Source organism: Conger conger, chromosome 3 (assembly GCF_963514075.1).
Source record: "Conger conger chromosome 3, fConCon1.1, whole genome shotgun sequence".
In the NCBI taxonomy this organism is placed as follows: domain Eukaryota; kingdom Metazoa; phylum Chordata; class Actinopteri; order Anguilliformes; family Congridae; genus Conger; species Conger conger.
Window position 1 is genome coordinate 28,235,562 of NC_083762.1, and position 18,249 is coordinate 28,253,810.

At 39.8% G+C, this 18,249-nt stretch overlaps 2 protein-coding genes across 6 annotated transcripts in view; both read left to right on the forward strand.

The window, feature by feature from the left end:
- The first annotated feature begins 277 nt into the window (after positions 1–277).
- Positions 278–6,803, forward strand: cxcl14 (chemokine (C-X-C motif) ligand 14). Its single transcript, XM_061235479.1, has 4 exons — positions 278–610; positions 2,145–2,250; positions 4,737–4,850; positions 5,143–6,803. The coding sequence occupies exons 1-4, from the start codon at positions 547–549 to the stop codon at positions 5,156–5,158; spliced, it is 300 nt and encodes a 99-aa protein (XP_061091463.1). The 5' UTR covers positions 278–546; the 3' UTR covers positions 5,159–6,803.
- A 2,302-nt stretch (positions 6,804–9,105) lies between these two features.
- Positions 9,106–18,249, forward strand: part of fam13b (family with sequence similarity 13 member B) — a 49,351-nt gene continuing 40,207 nt past the window's right edge. For 4 of the 5 annotated variants that reach the window (XM_061235953.1, XM_061235957.1, XM_061235956.1 and 1 more), the window contains exon 1: positions 9,106–9,316. The gene's annotated coding sequence lies outside the window, so the exon portion shown is untranslated. Of the gene's footprint in view, positions 9,317–11,155; positions 11,200–18,249 lie in introns of all 5 variants that reach the window. The other variant, XM_061235954.1, reaches the window with a different exon arrangement.

Here is an 18,249-nt window from a genome sequence, read left to right on the forward strand (position 1 = left end):
GACGTTATGTGAGTTCTCAACAGACTGAAGCAATTGGCTAAATGGATGTGCGAAATTGAGTTATTTTCCAAGAGAAACAGCTATTAATTGTACCCTCGTGGGTAACCATACAGTCCAATCAAGCACTATTATCTCCATTTTTACCAGCCAGACGTCTTTTTTGTTTTGCTGCTTTTTCTTTCGTCCTTTCTGTATTCACTTGTCTTATAGAAGTGACTGATTCGTTGGCTTGTCGTGCATATTAATGAGGACAGGACTGGGCTGTTTTTTAAAGGCGGGAGCTCAAAGCAGACAATCAGATTGCAAAAAGGAGCACTCAGAAGCGCAAGTGACATTTCGTTAAGAGAGGAGCTAACCCGCGGAGTTCGTCAGCACTTTGAAGAGCGCAAAACCTATACCGGCTATTAAGTAGAAGGAATACATTAATGCCAATATACAAGAATCGCTGAAAGGTATCTCTGTAAACTGGAGTGAATAATTTAGCTAAGTATCTAACATTTGGCACAGAATACCATACAAATTTGAAGAGGTTCTCCACCAGACAAGATGAATCGATGCACAGCTGCGTTACTTTTGTTGGTTATTGCCATATATTTTCTCAACGTAGAAGGTAAATATCATTCAATTCTCTTGTTCAAATTGACCTATATAGTGTGCTGATCCTTGTTGCTGTAACCTAGCCTTGCAACTCATTGTGAATACCAATGATATCAGAGGCAGAGATATCTAAAAGGGGATTATGTAGTTCCATGCATCATAAAGGTTAGGTAAGATGACAAATTTACTGAAATGCCAAATATGTGTATTCGTCTTGTATGATAATATGCTTCTTTAATTATCGTATTAGTTTTGCTAGATTAACTGGTTATTGTTAGGCTATTGGCATCGTTTTGGGAAATTGAAAAGTTGTAGGCATGTATTTTCAAATAATTGATCTGACATTTTGTATATGTGCGAAATTGTGCCGCACTTTTATGTGTTTCAAGATACAAACTTACACTCGTTCACACTGCATTGAAATGTAGTCTATCCATATTAAATGCTTGATCCTTAACGCATTTTAGTTTGTTATGCAATTTCTCAAATCTGAAATTACTTCTGGAAACATTTGGGCTAGGAATATTTAATAATGTCGAAACAGATTGGTTTAAATATATATATATATATTTTTTTATTTTTATTTTGTAAAACACCTGTTCGAATGGATTGTTTATTTTCCGAACATTCACTGGTGAGCAAGCGATTGCAGCTTATTGTTCTGCCGTGTTCTGTTGCAATCTGTTGCTATTCAAAATAATAAAATACATTATTCAAACTACGCAACATCTAAACGGATGGGCTAACGACTAACACTTTCGGGCCTCCGTATATTTGGTGCATGAACCAGCACACTGGTAATACGATGTTTACTAGCTTTTGCCGCATCAAATTAATCTAAATAAAACTACGCACAACGTAGTTCCCGACTCGGAGCTTAGTCAAACTTCTAAGTAAGTTTTAAAGCATTAATAGAATAACAATCGACTTCACCGATTAGTCACGTGTGTGTTCTTTTTGTTTTCTGGCTAAACCTGTGAGTTTGGCGTTGGCCCCTTTTTTCCAGGATTTGTTAAAATGGTTTTGAGCGTTTGGGACTGGAGAAGATTGATGGAGTAAAATATGTAGGTCATGTGCTCCTTCAGAGAGCAGAATAAACAGCTGTTCACCTGCAACAGAGACGAATTTTAGGTCAAGAACACATACACGCATACATGTGCGAGCGCACGGGCGAGTTACTGGCGAGTTTAAGGGGGCACTTTAACTGTGTTTAGTTTTTTGGGGCTACACTGTTTATCTGGTGGCAGAGTATGTGTGTGCTTTTATGACCAGCTGCTGTATTGTGCATGCCACTTAAAGGGGAAGGCTGTAAAAACAAAGACTGTCCTTAAATAAAACAGTCGGATGATTTATGGTTGTTTATTATCGCCTGGTTCTTGGTCACAACAGCCCTGGCTCCTCAGACTTCTGGAGGTATTGAAAAAGTTCTGATTCCCCGCGAAACAAGCAGTATTCTGATTTGAGATTAGATTGAAGTAAGGGTGGTGGTTGCAACATGGGTATGAATGCTGAAACATGTAGCTAAACATGCACCTTTCTTTTTACAGCATACAAGTGCAGGTGCACACGGAAAGGGCCAAAGATCCGGTATAAGGATGTGCAGAAACTGGAATTCAAACCTAAACACCCCTTCTGCCAGGAGAAGATGATCTTGTGAGCCTTTCTATTTTGTTGTTTTCAATCTTTTTTTGCTCCTCTTTCTTACTTTCTCTACAATCCATGTGATACCACAAATTCTGTTTGGCAAATGGAGCAGTTCTTACTCAATTCTTTTGTCTATTTTGGTATCCAAGACTCACTTAATCATTGCTTTGAATCACGCAGGGTAATTTTGTAAAGTAACACTTGCCTGAACGAGGTACGCATTTCCTTGCTATGCAGGAAAACCAAACGCATAAACAGCTTTTGACTTTTCCTCAAACTGGGCTGTTAGGTTTTTCCATTTTTGGCAACTGTAAATAGCCTGGTTTGGGGGCATTGAGAAGTCAGATGTTCTATACATCTCACATTATTTTTATTTTCTGTTTTAAATACTACAGGTAATTAATAAGTGCTGCCTGCAGGCTGTGTGTGTTGGATGACTGCAAGTCACACAATTCCATGCTTTACTCCATACTTTAGAGTCAACAGTAGTAAAAAAAAAAAAAACTTAAAAAACCCAATGCCTTATCTTCTTCCAAACAAGTCTGCATTTATGTTTGTCTCAACTACTGGACAAATGTACAAAGTTACCTTTCAGAGGGCAGGGTTTATGAGGTAAAACTGCCATATGTTTGACTGCAACTCGTCCCCTGAACAGTGACTCTTCAGTGTTGCGTGGGTGCTGTACATAGACCAGGCTGTCTGGCCCCAGTAGGACTAGTGAATGAACACAGTAATGCCTCCCTGACAACCACGTGTCCTGGAGTTCCAGTTTCTTAGCCAGTCCTGTTTGCCTTTTAAAATTTTCTTTGATCTCTCCTGCTCAAAGCTGCTCTTTGAAATCGCTTGCGTCGTTGCACAAATAGCTATTGTTGCCTTGGCTGAATAGCCATGCCGGCTGATAAGGGCCCCCTATTTCATATGAGAGCGTGTGTGCTGGCTTCTAAGAGACTGAGAATGGTCTTTCTCCGTTGTGGTTTCGCCATCAAGAACCTCTTTGTCAACACCTAACATAGCTGAATAGAGAGCTCCTTCCCTATTGCAAGCATTCATCTACTGCTAGATGAATTAAGTGGTGATGATAAGTAAGCTATATTCTTAAGGACTTAAGAAATAGATTTAATTTGACATTGTTCCTGGTTTTATATTTATTGTGTGCTTTGTGCCCACCTGCTGTTCACCTGAGGTATTGCAGGAAGAGCATTTTCAGGGAAAGTGCATAGATAATGACAAAGGAATTTATTTCAGTGCTCCCCCGTTTTGGTTGATAGCAATATTTCCTTTAAACATTGTTTATTTTTCTTTTGTTTTGCTAAAGATATTCAATATAATTATTGTTAATGAAGAAATACAATTGTTCCTGAATTGTGGCAAGAATGTAGATGGTAGTCCACTTCAACAGACTCCACATTTTGTAGCAGAGAGGTTCTCCCATAATCCTCTTGGGATGACTCATAACTATTGTACCTTTTCCTGCCGGATTTTGACCTGAATTGGAATCCTTGGATTAGTACAGTAATCGCTGAGCTAGACTGTGGGATTAATTACTTGCTGAACAATTAGCAGGGCTATTTGCATGAGATGGTGGGCCCTAGCATTCAGAGAAACAAACTCCCAGCATCCTCTGGACAGTGGCCTCTCTCTCTGTCTCTCTCTCTCTCTCTGATTGGCTGGCATTGGTTAAAGGTCTCCCAGATTAACATTCAGCGAGTGCCTCTACCTACCACTTATCCTGTTCTATTTAATAAGGAATTGTTGGGACTGGAGTTTAGCTTCCCTTGGCTGTTTACAGGTGAATAATCAGATGAGATGATAGTAGGGTATAACATTTGACTGAACTGTGCTTACAAGGCATTGGGCAGGTAGGAGAGCTCTTTTGGCTACTACGTCAAGACATGTTACCTGCATCATAAAGGAACTGAATTCATATTTACCAGTATTGTCCCCACTTAAAAAAAAAGAAAGGGTAACATTTTTTCCCCAAAGTGCATATGGAGATACTGTACCAACAGGTCAAATAGCTTTTTAAAGATATCATTATTCACATTTCTGTACACATATACTGTATAGTACAAGCAGTCTCACATTTGTTAGTGTGTGTACCAAATTATACCTCCCGACCCCCCTGTGCCCCCCAGGACAAAGTTTTAACATAACTTAAGCGATTCAATGTTTTAATAATCTTCTTATTCTAACCTTGTGTAGTGTTAATAGCTGTGCAATCATTATTGCCACTGTGTGATTTATGATGGTGATTTCCTTTTACTTTTTGGTTTTCCATTTAGTAGCCTTGGTAACACACAAGATCAGTCATTAGGCTTGGTGAACGGACAAGTTTTTGCAGCAGTCTTACCTTGATGTACTATATCAACAGATCCCCACTGTTCTTTTCTAAAGCTATTGTATACAAAATGGCAGAGTTGATGGTCACAATTGTCTGCACTGAGGGCAAAGACACATATCTAATACAAATGTCTTTCTCCTTTGTTGTTGTTCAGCGTTACCATGGAGAATGTGGCTCGCTTCAAAGGGCAGGAATACTGCCTGCACCCTAAGCTACAGAGCACCAAAAACCTGGTGAAGCGCTTCAGGATTTGGAAAGACAAGAACAGGTGAGTGGCTGTGGAAAGCATCTGGCCTATTGAATTTTTGTATAAATGCTGTTTGGATGAAGAGCACTACATGGAGCCTTGTTCTTAACTCCTACTGTTAAACCTTTCAATTCTTTAAGCAGCAATATTTTACATTGTGCTCCCTGCTGTGCAGATAATGTACGGCGGAGCAGAATAGATAGATGATGAAAACATAATTCTGCCGTTGTCATTTTCTCCACTCCTGGGAGCTGGCTGAATATCACTGCTGACATTTTGCTGTATTGACCAGTACATTGTATCTCTCCTGCAGGGTCTATGAAGCCTAAAGCCCTCCAGGACTCAAAAGGACGGAGGAAAAAAACATCCATCGATTAGACTGTTTTCATGAAGCACAAGACATATCCCAAAACAAACCTTTATGGCTTCCTCAATTACACAGTAGGGTGAGATTTACCAAGGACATACAAATCAGTATACAGCTGTGCCATTGTTTTTTAAAGAATGAAGTCAATAAGGCATGTTAGTATCGCGGACATAAGTATTTTTCAATCACACACTTCGTAGTAGTATGTCCTCTGTGTATATATTAGACTATTTACCAATTTCAGAATTAACATGCAATGCTGTAGGGAAGGTCCTTGATAAGTCTGGTCCACCGAGTGTTTGGAATAGAAGATAAAAACATTACACCCCTAAACCATAAATGTCTGTTCCAGGAACAAGGTTGAGTGTTACAGAGCGTATAATGGGGTCCACTGTTTCTTACTTGTATCCTCTCAGATTTACACGTTGTGTCTTTCTGTCCTTTCCAGAAGCAGACAAACATAGCATACGTGTGTAGTTAAACGGATAAAGGGAATTGTTTTGTTAAAAATATATTTTTATTTTTTTCCTGTTCACTTTTATAAACTATGTATTTATTTTTACTGTAAGACCCAGCATCGTAGTTTCTGTCTTATTATTTTCATACTTAAATACATTATTGCGAAGAGATTATAATGCAAACCAGGCAGATGTGTGAAAAGGGAAGTGTAAATTCTAGTGAATGTCTCAGCCCTAGATTTAGTCCTGGGTGCCAGTGGGTAACATTTACAGGATAATATTGACACACCTTTAAATAATGGTTATTTGAACATTGCCCCCAATATTGTAATATGTTGGCATGATTTGAAATGAGAATATGGGGATTCCTATCAGTGACTCACCAGTGCTTGTTGCTTGTTGAAACATTCCCTCTCTCCTGTCAAATTAATTAGGCTTACTTTACTTCTGTGATCAGTAACCAAGGTCAGCAGCTTTTCACTCTTTTCATCTTTTCTCTTCGACTGTAATCTTAATTGTTTGAATCTCGCTGGTGGTAAAGCAGTCCCATTGCTCTTTTAGACAAAATCCGAAAAGAAATCATTTATCATTTCCAATGTTGTCTTAAGGTATACACTTCCATTGTCAAACCGGTTAGTCAGCATTCAAATGCTCTTTAATGCGTTTTGTGATGGACTGCATAGCTATTTTTTTTTATTTCCCTGGTATGATCCAAGACTATTCCATATTATTGCTATGTGAGTAACCACCCAGTGAGGTTAATTACTTCCAGGGTTTAATTATTTTGTAAGCTCTTATTATCATTAATATTTGATATGAGGCCATTTGCATTTTCCACCAAACTGAATGTTACGTCTAATACTATTATTTGCTAAACCTGTATTCTACTTGATTTGTATCCTATATATAAATATATAAATAAGCAGCTTGTAAATAGACCAATAGCCTATGGTACAATCAAATCAAATTCATTATATCTTAGTGTAATGTATTGTATTACTGGAGTTATCGTTTTGCTATGTAAATGTTCAATAACAGAAATATTCAAGTTTTAGCATCGGGGCTCACCCACCCAACACATCTCTCCAAGAAATCCCAAGGAGTGTATGTAATGACCAAGCAATAAAATGGTTTGAAACAACAATTAAACGGCTTAATATTCTTTTTTCGCTGTTTTGGTTTATGAAAATTCCCTATTTTAGAAGAGGAATGATTGTTTAAGTTCAATGAGTCTATTTAAATAACTTCTTGTGAATTGTGACATTGTAATTTAAAAAATCCCCCTAATGTGCAAATCCTATATTGTCGTGTGTGGTTCAGCCAAATGAACAGTAGATGGCACTCGTTATCAAACAATTTGTGACCACTCCAAAGCTTGTTTTCATGAATTGCGCGAATTCAGTTTACAGTAGATCGGCTTACACTGTCAACACCCAGTGAACAGGATGAACTGCATTGTAATTGTGAGTGAATCTCAGCAGCATACATCGAAAACACATACCTAAAACTATTACAGCATTGCTGTATAATTAAATAAAAGTGTTTTAATAAAAAGTGAAATACTTCGACATGTATATTTTACTTCATCTTTATTTATACAGGTTAATCCCTTTGAGATAAAATCTCCTTTTCAAGAGAATCCTGTTCACATCCATACGTTTCACATGTAAATACATATACATACAAGAGGCCACATCCAGGAAAAACAATACATCAAATGTACATCACATAAAAACATAATCAAGTGGTTGACTCAGCCCTAAAGGTTCTGTTTGTGGGCATAATTATACAAAACAATCAATATGCGTCACGGACCCATTTCAACAGTGAAGGTCTGTGCGAATTTACCCGCTGGCCAAATAAGCCGGTAAGTGTTCTGGATGGCTAACTGATTTGTCAAATAATTATATAATAAAAGTTTTTATTTCCATTGATAAACACAAGGTGTGAGCAGACAACGTGTGCTGAATAGCCCAATATGTTCTACTGATTCTTCCTTGATTTTTCTATCTTGAAAAACATTGTCAGGCTAGGCAGCAAAAATCCACATTAGACGCTTCCGCGCCAAGAGTTCCTATGCGTACATTTATACAGTGATTTGCTCGAGATGCGTGGATTTGTATGCATTTATGTTTATGTTGTGCATACACTATTATACACTACTATCACTATTTCTCAAATTCTCTCATTTCGACGGAAAGCCATTTGAATTATGGTACGACCAACAATAAAGAAATGATTTGTTTAACCAATAGGTGGCGTAGACAATCTTTCATTGAATTAAGATTACACGTAACCCCAGCAGCGGCAGGAGCCAGGCTTTCAGGTTTTTTTCATGGTGTGGGTAACGTTACTGCTGCAAAACGTGTAGTTAATTTTATAGTTTTGAAAAAATACACGAGTGCTGACATCTGTGTCTAAATTGATTGCGTAGTCTGTCGTAAGTGATACTGTATTGCAGTCCAAAGGCCAGCGTTGTGCTTGGCTGTCAAAAGATTCAATGGAACGACCCTGAATGGATGCTGTTCAGTTGTTTTCATTTTTGTAGCACTAAAGAACACGTGACCTTGAAAAAAATTTTCGGCTAATCATCAGCTTTCTGTATGATATGCAGTATTGGGGTAAAAGTGACTGCCCAATGAAGCAAACTAGTAGGCCTAATGCATTTATTGTTCATTTATCTTCTCAAATAAAATTATTGATTGACTTTAAATGCCCCTAATCAAATATGATATAGGTAATTAATGGACGGAGCTGATTAGATTAGAAGCCAGAGAAACTATAAAATGCATTCATGGTTCCTTCTTAGCTGCCTACGATGGTGACATAAACATGAGTAAATACCCTACGTGGGGGACGTGAGAGTCTGCATTTCCTGATCTCTGCAAGAGGGTGGGAATTATATGCCGGTCGGCGTATTTCGTTTTCCAGGGTGAAAAAATAATTTTACCGCTTTGACACTTTTGTAAAACCGCATACCATTGTTCAGTGAATTAATGTATGACGTTTAGCCAAATAGCCTAATGCTTTCCCAAATAGACCTGCAATGATTGTATATAGGCTATATTACCCTGTATTATCTTATTACAAATATAACATGATAAAAAATCAAAAATGCTATCTAATTTACGTCACGTTCAATTTCTTTAAAATGAAAATGCCCAGCTCAGATGAAGACCATGTATTATACTGTTTTGTGGTGTAAACCCAATTTAGGCCTATATATGTGTATCTATTTTCTCAAGTGTGTAGATAAACTGCAGCGAATGTTCTGGAAAATGGAATGCATAGGTGTTGTCGGTATTTCGGCTTCCCTTTTCTGTTCTCTGATAATTGGGTATCGAGTCGACGATGATCCTCACAAGAGGAAACCTACGGGTTGACGATGCAGTGCGCATGTGCTAAGATAGGCGGGGACAGAATTTGGCAGTTCTTTCTCCTCCTAGTGGGTGTGAGACCTTTTTTGCGACGAGCAATAAACGGCATTTCGAATTGGACTAACAAGGAAACGAGGCAATTCGTTCGATTATGTTCCCAGTAGATTGTTTCTGTCATCTGTATTCATCGTTTCAAGAAATTAAGTCACTTGATATTACCAGATTCTGAAAACATAGCAATACTTTTTATGCTGCTTGTTCGAGATTCGTCTTGGATTTGACCTGGTAGGTGCACTGGTTCGTTTGATTCGCTACCGATGGATACATTATAACTTGGGTTATTATTATTCATTTAACTTTTCATATGAATTTTGTAGAATTGGTATTACAAATCATCAAAATAGTTACTGCGCTTCTAGTTAAGTTAACAGTGAGCTATCTGTCTACTTACGTGGCTAACAGTTAGCCTATCGTCAGCCGTCTTGTTTGAGATATTAGCTAGCCTGACGCTACTTAGCAATTGACAACACTCATTGTTTTCGTTTAGCAAGGTAGCTCCAAGCTAACATATCACTTATCTTCTCGCAAGCTAGCTGGTGTTTTCAGTTTTAATTTCGGTTACATCGGTTATATGGAAATGGTGTGTTAATATAAACGGAACTTAAACATAATGTATGGAGATTCCCTGCATAAGCCAACGGTTTTTCCCGTTTCATTCTTAGCATTTAACTTAAGTTTGTAATATCAGCTAGCTAGCGGGATTTCTAACTTGGTTGTTAGCTAGCTAACGTTAGTTGATACTAGCTCCAAGTTGCCAGAGCCAGCGTCAACTATCTAGCGTTAGCTAACGTTAACTTTGCTACTGTTAAGGCAAACGTTAACAGGTCTTCTGACGTAGATGGCTTTTTAGCTGTGTTTATTCATGGATATAGCTACTATGCGAAGGTATAATAGCTACTGCATTTTGCTAACTAGCTACATATCCTAGTCTACCTATTATCACTAAATCGATAGACTTCAAATATGAATCTGAAGATTAGCTAGCTAGCTAACTTACATATAGTATGAGTTTAGCAGGCAAAGTTGGCTCCATAGCTCTTGCTTGTTATATGAAAATCGTCTCTATTTGCTTACAAACATTTGAAGCGCCAGAAATGTAGGTATTACGGAAGTGTATTTTACGTAGCTAGCAAGGCGATTTTGCTTCGACAATTGCCCATGTGTGGCATGTCTTGTAATCTATTGGGCGACACACTGATGAGTTCAAACGGTTAGCTGACGTTGGGTAGCTAACTAGCGGCATATTAATAGAAATTAAGATGTTGTTCAGTAGATCTAACAAAATTATTGTGTAATGTTTTGGGTATTTATTTTTGATTGGCCTGATCAAATCATGGGACAACAGCTCAATGTGTAAAAGCATGCAGACATGGTCAAGAGGTTCAGGTGTTGTTCAGACTAAACATGGGGTAGAAATGTGACATTGACCGTGGAATATTTGGTGACAGATGGAGTGGTTTGAGTGTCTCAGAAACTGCAGATCTCCTTGGATTTTCTGGTACAGCAGTCTCTATAGTTTACAGAAAATTGTGCTAAAAACAACGAAACAAAAATCTAGTGAGCAGCAGTTCTGTGGGTGAAAACGCATTTTAATGAGGTCACAGAGAATGACCAGACTGGTTCAAGCTGACAGGAAGTTGCCAGTAACTCGTATAATAAAATATAATAGTAAATATTATATAATAAACTTGCCTGAAACCAAGAGTTTAAATATCTAGGATATTGCACTTGCATGTATTTAATGCAATATATATTATAATTGTGTCATTAAATGCTTGTAAAATATGAAGAGCAAAACAGGCTTAAAATTTTTTATTATGGTTTAGCTTTGATTCGTCTCTCTCGTTGTTACTTACAGTACGCACAATATCATTATCCTGTAGCAGAACAGATTAATGTTGTCCCCGGGGCTTGCATATTTGTTTACAAAAATGCATTTAAAGTAAGCAATTTTTAGACATTAAGGTATGTAGCCAGAGGGATATTCGTGTTAAATGCCAAGAATCTTTCATGTCTCAGTGTTTTATTTATTTTATCATTACCCATTGTCCTTATGTTTGTCAGGGTGCCAGGAAAAAGCAAGCCATGTTCCCTGACCCTCATCTGAAGTTAGTAACACTTTGCTTTGGAAACGTGAAAATAATCCGATCTTATTGCGCTTGGTAGTTAAAGCTATGGAAGTATTATATTGCACATGCTTTTTTATCTTCTCCTTTACAGAACGGTTACATTTGGTGATACCACTGTAAAGGCACAACTCCTTGCACAAGCTGCTGTTGATTCAGCAACTAAATTGCATGTGTGTGCGCTGATGTGTATACGTGCCTGTGTGTGTGTGTGTGTGTGTGTGTGTGTGTGTGTGTGTGCGTGTGCGCGTGCGCTCGCGCTCGTGCTTGTGTGCTGCTGCTTGCTACCTGCCTCACACCTGAAGGAAATTAAATAATTATTTCAGAACAGGCAAGAAAAAAAGTGTTTTGTTTTTAGTTTATAACTGATGGGTTTACCCAGTTCCATTTGCACAAATGTCCTCATCACTAATGTATTATTACCATAGTGGCAAGAAGAAATGTGAAATAATTACAGAACTTTTATAATATGAACTTATATCATGCCCAGGCTTGCCCAAACTCTTGCCAAAGCTGGCTGAACTGGCATTTTTTCCTTGGCATTTTTCTCACAACCAGAGAATGTGGTGCCTTCCCAGATCAGTGACTGTGGCATTTCCCCCTTTCTCTCTTCCTTGTTTATCTATTCAGTATTCACCACTGACAGAAAAAACTTGGTTACTGACTCCACCTGCAGCTTACTTGTAAGGACGTTAGTGGCAGTAATGGTAATAGGCCAAGCTAACACTGATCAGTGAGACATAGAAAGATAGTGGCAGGGCTGCTGAGTGGCTCATCTTTTTAAGGTATTATTCTAGAACATGGATGAGCCCCATGGCCTGGTATCCAATCTGGAGAACCTCTTCGACTTCAGCTTCAGCTTTAGAGTGTAAAACGGGGACTGCAGTCCTACTGGTGGATACTGTTAGGAAATGTCATTAACTATCAGGCCAGGACTTCTTTAGCTGTGAATGAAGTGCTGTCACATATTGATCAAAGATATTATAAACCAAAGAAGTATGCCTTGTGATCCCACTTCGGCTAAGTATTAATCGCCACCACCAGCAGCAGCCTTCACATGAATTTCATTGGCTGAAATCTACAGGGACAGACATTTTCAGCAGGAAGGATGCTTTGGCATCGCATTCCCTGATTTAGTATCTGATTGCAGAGCCAACAAATAGGACCTGGCTTTAAAGCCAGCGAGCTATAGAAGTGCAGCAGTCTGGTGGGTCACAGGAGCGCATGATTAAACATCAGTTGCAGAGCACAAAACCACAATACTTTTTTTTTTAAACTGTGGAGGAGCAATGAAACACATTGCGCTCGGCCAGCTCAGAAATGCCGCCTGATAGAACATCGTACTATTTCAGGACTATACTATACTATACAGGAAAGAAAAAGGAAGTGAGGCCAGGTCAGTCAGAACCTTAGAAGGTCGTAGTGGATGCTTCTCAACAGTCTCTGTCAGACAAACATGCAAACACACACAAAGCCTCGGTATTTAGCATTCTTATTAGCGTATGTCTGAAGGCAGTAGCTAGCTAGATGGCTAGATTTTCTGTTGCTTTCTTCCAGTCATGGCCAGAACAGCCTTTTGTGAATGTGAATGCAACTGGCACCTGCTCAGCCTGGTGTGGCTCTTCTCGATGCTGCTCCTGCACAAGCTAATATGTGCTAATATGTGTTGTGCATGTTTCCTGGTACCCCCTGAGGTGTGACTGAAACATACCCCCCCCCCCCCCCCCCCCCCACACACACACACACACACACACACACACAATCCCTGTGGTATGCTTGAGTGAAAAAGTGTCTGCACGGCATTAAGGTGCAACCAGACGTGCTCAGAACGAACCCAGTCCTTTCTAAAAAGAAGTGTTGGGACGGCCATTTTAAAATGTCGGCCTGGTTATAAAGTAACATATCTGAGAGTAACAAGAATAAGCCAAGAATAACAGATGGTGTATTCCAAACCAGGATGCAATTAAGTTAACAAAACTGTCTGATGCAAAGACACGTGGTCCTATAAATAGACTATATAATCTGAAAGGTTGAGGGTCGCATTACAACAGACTTTGAGAAAGGTGACATTTACCATTTTCCCTTCAAGAAAAATATTAACCATTCCTAATGTCAGGGTTGTTCGTTAAACATAAATGACTGTAAAGCAGTGAGAAGGAACCTGACAGGGGTTAAAAGGATGATTTACTGGTGACCAGTTTATGGCAGCAAGATGGCACGAGGTTCACTCAAATGAAAGGTATGCATTTCTGACTGTTATTAGATTTTTCCAACTTTCGCTTTAAGGTTTTAGTATGAGTGACAATTGAAGGTCCTGCTCCCATTATTGCCGTGCTGTAGTTACAGTGAAACTGCAGGTGGGAACTGTTAAAATCCTCAGGGACGTTAATGGGTGGCAGATAAGGTGCTTTTGAGATTCACCAATTTCTTCACACATTACTTCTCTTGCCATGGTAAATTCAAGCGATGCTGCAGAAACCCGCAGGTTAAGTTAAAACAAAAAAAGGTTTGGAAAAGTATTGGGGAAAGCGTGACGATTCCCTTATTTGGCACACTAAAGGCAGTGTGCTAACAGTAGAAATCAGAGTCTATTCTCCAGAAATGAAAAAAGATGGGCTTATGACCTTAAACTGATAAAGGTGATCTGATAAAGTGATCAGGGTAAGATCAGAGTATGTATGTACATGCATTAGCTAATGATCACTGCGATAGACAATCACAGGAGTGTTCTGTTTTGTGTTAAGTTCTCCCCCGCACACAACCTTTGCATGTCTGATTGCAGGAGAAACACTTGAGGCTTTGACTTGCCTCCAGGCAAATTTTCATGGTGGAACATCTCGCATAAAATAAAAAATAAAAAACTGAAACCAAATAGGAAGTGCTTTTCAGTTTTTAGTGTTCTCAGAATGTTCTTCCCATGCACAGAAGCTAGTATGTCCAGTGTACTCTTATGCTGGATTTATTCTGGTTTTTAATAGATTCCAGTTATAATAGCCGTTTTGTCTGCAGGCAGCATTTTAAAATGAAAGCGATAAACTTATATTGTTTTAACAGCTATTATAAGAAATCAATGAGTAAATAAGCGGTTCTTTGTTTTAAAGTCGGGTCTTCCTCATGGCGAGAATACCAGTGAAAGGGAAAGAGGAAGTCCAAACTCCCCGATCCCCTGCCGTGCGACTGTTCTCACACAGGCTGTTGTTTTCAATCCCGGCTGGACAAGCAAGCCCAAACACAGGAGACCCCAACTGGCCGAGACTGAACATCCAGTGTAGCAGACGAGTCAACACCGGCGCAGGGGTGGAAGCTGGCTCGCTAGTTTCCACGATAGATTCCAGAGCGGCAGGAGCTAGAATAACTCTCCTTCCAGGAGCCCATCCACATGGCCTCCAGGAGCTGTTTCCCTGTAAATGCGTGTAACATATGGTTTGAGAAGACATCCTGGACTTTAGAAATGCTGAATTTGTGCTGTTCAGGTGACCTCTGCAACCAGCTGTCTTGAGCAGATACCCACACAACGCCGTGGGTCCCATTGTGTTATTTACTTGGGGGGCTATGCACACCTTTTCTATCAAAGATAGAGATTCCCAATTAAGGAGGGCAGTGCGCAAAATTGGTCGGTTCCATTTCTGTAACACTGATAATGTTTTTTCGTGCATTATCTGTATGACCAGGGTGGTAGTGAAGTACCATGATTAGATAACTGGCTTTGTGACACCAGGTTTCAGTCCCAGGTGGGAAAGTACTATTGTACCTTTGAGCACGTTACTTGTCTATCCAGCGATATACACAGCGTTGATCAGTAAAAACGTATGTTGTGTTAGGTGTGGTCTGTGCGTGGGCCTGGGTAATAATATATTTATGTCGGCTAATATCAAACAAAAAGAGTTGAACATTACCGCATGTAGCACACAAAATGGCTCATCGCACTGTAAATGAGAAACGCAGTGGGAACGGCTCGCGGATTCCTCAGCGTTTTCAGAGGAGTTTGTTAGGGCTGCAGTGTAGGAGGGGAGTTCAGTTTCCCTCTGTAAACAGGGACTTTGGGCCAGAGGTCAAAGGAAATGCACACTACAGCTGCGCACCGAGCTTTGTGCGCAGCAATGAACCCGAAGCACCCCTTATTTTCCCTGTAAGAGCTCCAGTCAGGTGTTTTTCTGGCACTGTTTTTCTTTCTTTGTGGCTGGAGGTGACTAAACTACAGCCGTCTTAGGGGGAGAGAAAAGGACTAGCCAGATGGACTTATTTTTGTCTGGGTCACTGACTTCGTCGAAAAGCATAAACGTTCAAGTGATTTATGCAGCTAAGGCCGTATTAAAGGTCTGTATTCTACAAGTGAGTCATCGCTCCCTTAATGCAAATCACTGCCCATTTTTCCTCCCAATTTCTATTTTTGTGCTGGATTGAATGGACATGGGCACATATCATTTCCACACACTATCAGAGCACAGGTGAATTCACAAAGTGTCTCACCGGTCAGAGATGAATGTGCTGTAAATAAGGTTCAGGACAATAATACTTGGGGATTTTGGGCAGCGAAGTGGAAATTTAAATTTTCTGCAGAGGTGATAAGAATTCAGTATTCAGTTCTCTGTATGCCAAGTCTTATAGTCTGAATCACTGATGTTGGCTTCAAAGACCCATTTGTTGTTTTCTTTGACTTTATGTTATTTTCTGCACCATATTCCCTTTACTTGGTAAATGAACCTACTTGAGTTTTCATGCATCGTCCTAAAATGGACCATCGGTGGTCTTAAGTAGATGATGCAAGCCTGAACTGCATACGTTTGTGAGAAATGGGCAAAATGAAATGGGTTGCTCTGTTTGTCAAAAGCAGGACACATCTCAACACAAGGCAAATGGTTGGCATGGTACAACAGTTGGAACATGGCTGTGTTTGAAATCAACTCTGACCCTGCGGTTTGTCACTGGTACAGAACAGAGTGACCTGTATTCAGGGGGATTGATGAGTCAATAAGTCATGTTATCTTATGTTATGTCGCTGCACATTTGTTTAAATTTGGCTTGGTCTGTGAGATCATGATGCAAGAACGGTGGAACAAGTTTGATCTTGACCACCATTTTCTGGTCTTGCCATGATTTCATAATTTCCGGTCTGATGTGAAAAATCTTCCCATGGGGTTGTTAGGGAAATGGATATGAGAAATGAAAACACTGATAATCAATCCAGACCCTTAAGACCTTTGCTTTTGTGTGCGAGGACCGTAGAAACTGAGAATGTCCTGTGTGCTGAACTGTATAAATGCCCTTTTCCCTCAACTCCAAACATGGACTGACATTCTCGAAGAGAGAAGGCTGAGAGAACAGCTGGGTCATTCCATGGTTACTAAACCAGAACGATTTCCAGACCAACTTTTACTTCGCTGGGAGGAATGAAAATTACCTGAGGGTTTTTTTTTTTGGCCTGCTAGAGATTTATTTAAAGAGCAGTTTGCTTCAAGCATTGACCCGGCAAAGGCAAAGTGAAAAATGACCAAGCAGATTTACAGAATTAGCCTATGTTAAGAGTCCCCTCAGGTCCTCAGTGGTCTGTATTTACTTTCAGGCATTTGAGTGCTGCCGGTGTCCCAGGTCTAGGGCCGTGAAATTTGGGAAGGGGGTGCTTATGTAACCGTGATTACTTTAGGCCAAGTGGCCCGGGGAAGTAAGTTCATGCTAGAGATTGAAAAATGACCAGCCTTTTTGAGGATGTTCCGGTGACTCAGCTGGTCTGCTGTGTATTTTAATGTGCATTTTCAGACACACTCAAACTGATTCAGATGAGTCCATCAGGGTTACAGTGCTTAAACATAGCTTAGTTTCGTTTCACGAGCTGCAACCTTATGATGCAGGGAAACTGCTTGGGTGGGCGGGATTAAATTCAGTTTCATCTCATAAGGCTAAGCGCAGATATCTTTAACACCGGAATATTACTGTAATAACTAGTGAACCACTCCCTGTTCCATTGTCCTGTGTCCTTATTAGTTAAATTATGAGATCCTGAGCCAATCCCTCAGGGAGCTCTATTTCCTAATTAATAAATGTCATGGGGGTATAACTTAACTGCTGTGTCAACCTGCGCTTAGCGTTCTCTCTCTTGCTCTCCATATCTCACGCAATCTCTCTCTACCTCTCTACCAATCTACCTACTGATGACCTATTTACCTACAGTGGTCGTGTTCACCCAGGATTTGCATTTTGTACGAAGAACATGACCTTATAAACTCAGATATTCAAAGATGGCTTTTTTTCTTATTTTATCTAAATATACAATGGGCGATGAACCACAACAAAATAGTGCCTCAAGCTAGGTTTTTCTTTTCGGTGTCTGACATTTCTATTGTTTATTTGTAATATTTATCCAGCCGTTGGTTACCATTGCAAGTTTACTAAATATAAAATATTAATATGATTAGCCTGTGAGGTGGACATTAGTTTTGATCAGAACAACAAACCATTATTTGTAGCTTATTTCATCCTGCTAATCCTATCCACCCATCTATCCATCCAAAGTCTAAGCGATCAGTATGCTTTAGTAGGTGTGAACTAGAGGATTTTGCTAAACTACTGAACCATCAATGTTATGCGGTGCAGCACTGAACTCCCAGGCCTTCCCTGTGAGTTCATGGTGGGCTTAGCTGAGCTCGCCTTGAGTACTACATGGCTGTCACTGGATGACTTAAGGTTGTTTTCATACCTTAAAAGGCTCTTTCAAATTGTGTGACTGGCAACTACCCAGTCGACCTTGCACCGCTTCAAACCGAGATGACATGACTGTTTTATACAGACCTGTTGGCTTTGTTGTGGCAACCAGAAATGCACTGCTGTGGTAACCAGGATCAGACCGTTTCTGGTTAGTTCTGCTTTCGGGAAAACTGATTGGGGGCATCAACCAGTTTGTGTGTGGAGCACTGCTGCTTTCATGTGTCTCGCCCTAATATCTTCATTCCCCACACTTGGAAAACCTCTTAATGTGTGTTATGTTTTCTTCCCATTTATATAGCCGCTGTAACATTCCATCAGTGGAATGGGCTC